The sequence below is a fragment of the Engraulis encrasicolus genome, chromosome 11 (genome assembly GCF_034702125.1).
Source record: "Engraulis encrasicolus isolate BLACKSEA-1 chromosome 11, IST_EnEncr_1.0, whole genome shotgun sequence".
Classification (NCBI taxonomy): domain Eukaryota; kingdom Metazoa; phylum Chordata; class Actinopteri; order Clupeiformes; family Engraulidae; genus Engraulis; species Engraulis encrasicolus.
Genome location: NC_085867.1, coordinates 12,311,267 through 12,314,171, shown reverse-complemented (window position 1 = coordinate 12,314,171; position 2,905 = coordinate 12,311,267). Strand labels below are relative to the sequence as shown.

At 49.6% G+C, this 2,905-nt stretch overlaps 1 protein-coding gene across 1 annotated transcript; it reads right to left on the bottom strand.

Annotated features, from left to right (window-relative positions):
* Positions 1-982: 982 nt before the first annotated feature.
* On the bottom strand, positions 983-2,089 carry LOC134458673 (paraneoplastic antigen Ma1-like). The gene has a single exon (XM_063211103.1). It carries the CDS (start codon positions 2,087-2,089, stop codon positions 983-985), a length of 1,107 nt encoding a protein of 368 aa, XP_063067173.1.
* Between the last annotated feature and the right edge of the window lie 816 nt (positions 2,090-2,905).

Genomic DNA, 2,905 nt, shown 5'->3' with positions numbered 1-2,905 from the left:
TGAGAAAAGACCTCCTTCCGTTGCAGCATCTTCCTGCACAGTCTCTCTTTCCACTCTTTTGGCACTGGAGAGTCAGCGAAGTTGAAAGCAGAGGGAGACAGCTCATTGGGGTTATTTGGTGTGGGGCCTTTATCCACGATATCCACCGGGAACAGCTGAGCAATGGGCATTCTTCTGTCGAGCTTGACCTCTCGAGTGGACATGTTCCGGACAACAACTGTACTACGACGGTTCTGAATCTCCTCAACACTCTTGAGGATGGGCAGGACCATGAGCTCATCTGGAAGAGTTGATTCTTCAGCCTGCTCCACCAACACACTCTGAGTGTTTACAGGATGAGGGAACTTTGGGATGCCGCTGACGGTCACTGTTGCACCCGGGGGTATTATCTTCTGCTTAGCCTCAGCAAGCCACACCGTGCCCCTCTTCATTTCTGCTACCTCGTCAGGTACTTCTCTGGAACACCTGGAACTCTGGAACACCTTGTATGCCTCTTTAATCTCTGGATGCACCCTCATGGTCATCAAGAAATCTTCTCCTTTTAATTTACAGGAGTTGAAAAGCCGCCTTACTACAGAGGTGTTAGTGCCAACTATGATGGAAGCCTCCCCTTTGACGGTCGGGTCTGGACACACCAGCACAAGTGCCTCAACTGTCTCAGTCACTCCCACTACGTCACTGCTGAACTCCAACCTTAAACACAAGTAGCCATCATAGGGATATTCTTCAGCACTGAGTCCCCATAACTCCAGACAGTGAATTGGAGTCAGTGGTATGTGCTTTAGGTATTTGTGGTAGAACGAGCGGTAAAGGAGGGTGACTTGAGACCCACTGTCAAGTAAAGCTTTGGCGTATATGTTTTCAATTCGAACAGATACCACTGAGCTAGGGCCAACAAGGCCTGCTGGTAGTGTAGCTTTCTCTCCTTGCAGCGGTTTGCACTTTGTGGAACGTGTCATCACCGGGACACCAGTTCGTTCCCTTACTGGGTCCCTGGGGCGTTTCCCGTCGGCCGTCTGAGCTTTATGAGGCGCTGGTTAACTTTCCTGAGGTTCTCTGCATTCTGACATTGACGTTGAAAATGGCCATCTTCCCCGCACTTGTAGCAGAAAACATCAGCTGTGTCCTGTCGTACTCTCTGCACGTTTGCCGGTCTTCCCTCTACCTGTGGGCTGGGTCTTTGTGAGACGATCGGTGGCGTTGCTGAGGGTGATGAGACGGAGAAGGAGAGCAAGCGCGTCATCTCACTTTTCAGGTGTTGCACCTCTTTCGTCAGACTCTCAACAGAAGGGGTAGGGGTAGGGGTAGGGGTAGGCACTGGGCTGGGACATGAGAATGCAGCAGGGCTGGTGCTGTGCTCAACAGGAGCGACCATAGCAGACAGGGTGACATGACTGGCTGTCGGCCTTTCAAAGATCAGAGCCTCCTCTGCTCTCACTTCACGCAGCAGCTCAGTGAAACTGGGGGGAGGCTTGAATTTGTACACCAGCATGATGCGGAGGGCAACCAGGTCATTAGGCAGTGCGCCCCTTGCAACTTGCTCAATGCGAGTCCCATCCATCTCTCGGAGAAGAATGCCCCCTTTTCGGAATACAGAATGCAGCAGCTTGTCAATTCTGAGGACATATGCTGAGAGTTTTTCTCCTTGCAGTTGGAAAGTGTTGCGGAACTTGAACATGAGGTCTAGGGCACTCTCAGTGGTTCCAAATGCGGTTTCCAGTGCTGCTAAGTAATCTGCTGCCGTTGAACTGGGCTTGCTCACTCTCAAGCATCGTACAATATCCGCTGCTGGCCCTTTAAGACATTCAGCAATTTTCTGCTTCTTCAAGGGGTCAGAACACTTCCACTCCTCAAGCAAGTGCGTCATCTGTTCCGCCCAAGCATCATATTCCTCTTCTCCAGGTGGTGTTGGCTTGATACCTGAGAACACTCGAAGCTTTCGGTGGACTGGATTTTCCACAGGGGCTGCTTGGCATTTGTCCACAAGAGAGGTGATGGCATTGACCAGCTGCATATTCAGGTCTAATGATGCTGGTGGTGACATGGCAGGAGAGGGCATGGCAGGATTTAGCACTGCAGGGACCGGCATGGCAGGGGTTGGCACTGCAGAGACTGGTATGGCAGGATTTAGCACTACAGGGACAGACATGACAGGGGTAGGCACTGCAGAGACAGGCATGGCAGGATTTGGCATGGCTGACATGGGCATAGCAGGCAGTGGCACTGCAGGCATGGCAGGGGTTGGAATGGAAGGGGTTAACAGGTCTTGCACATCAGCAACAGTCTTTCCCTCATAAGCCAGGAAGGCTTTCAGTTTGGCTTCAAAATCTTCCTCTGGGGGAATCTTCATAGGCAAGGCTTCAGCAGCGACACAGACCACCCAGGGAGCCACCTCAGTACTAAGGGCTACTTGTTTAGGCATCTCAACTACACTGACATCCTGTGATACCTCAAGGAGAATTAACTGGCTCGTACCACAAGCTGCCAGGCACCGACCTATGATTTTGGACCTACCAAAGACCGCTGCATTATCAAGTGCTTTATACACAATCTCATCTGTAACATCTACAGGCACATTGCCAAGCACTACTGCTCTTCTGAAATCTACACCCTTTTCATTACACCAAATAATTACCTGTTCAGCCTCCATATTTAAATACAGTGTAAATTAATACTAGTATTAATATTTTCAAAAGCCAAGACAGTAAAATTACTCACAGTAGAATCAGTAACATCAGTAAAATAGCCAGTGTCATCACATTAAAATAACAACATTAACCCATTAAATATTAAGATATTAAATTCCCATTGCAGAATATTAAATTCACATTTACCTTAAAGCACAGCAATCAACTTCAATCCCGGACGACCTATGATTTTTGGCCCAGGCCCGAGCCCGAGCCCG

Excerpts from the sequence above, each read along its gene's own strand:
- LOC134458673 (XM_063211103.1), bottom strand. The coding sequence starts at position 2,089 with ATGCCGGTCCCTGCAGTGCTAAATCCTGCCATGCCCTCTCCTGCCATG.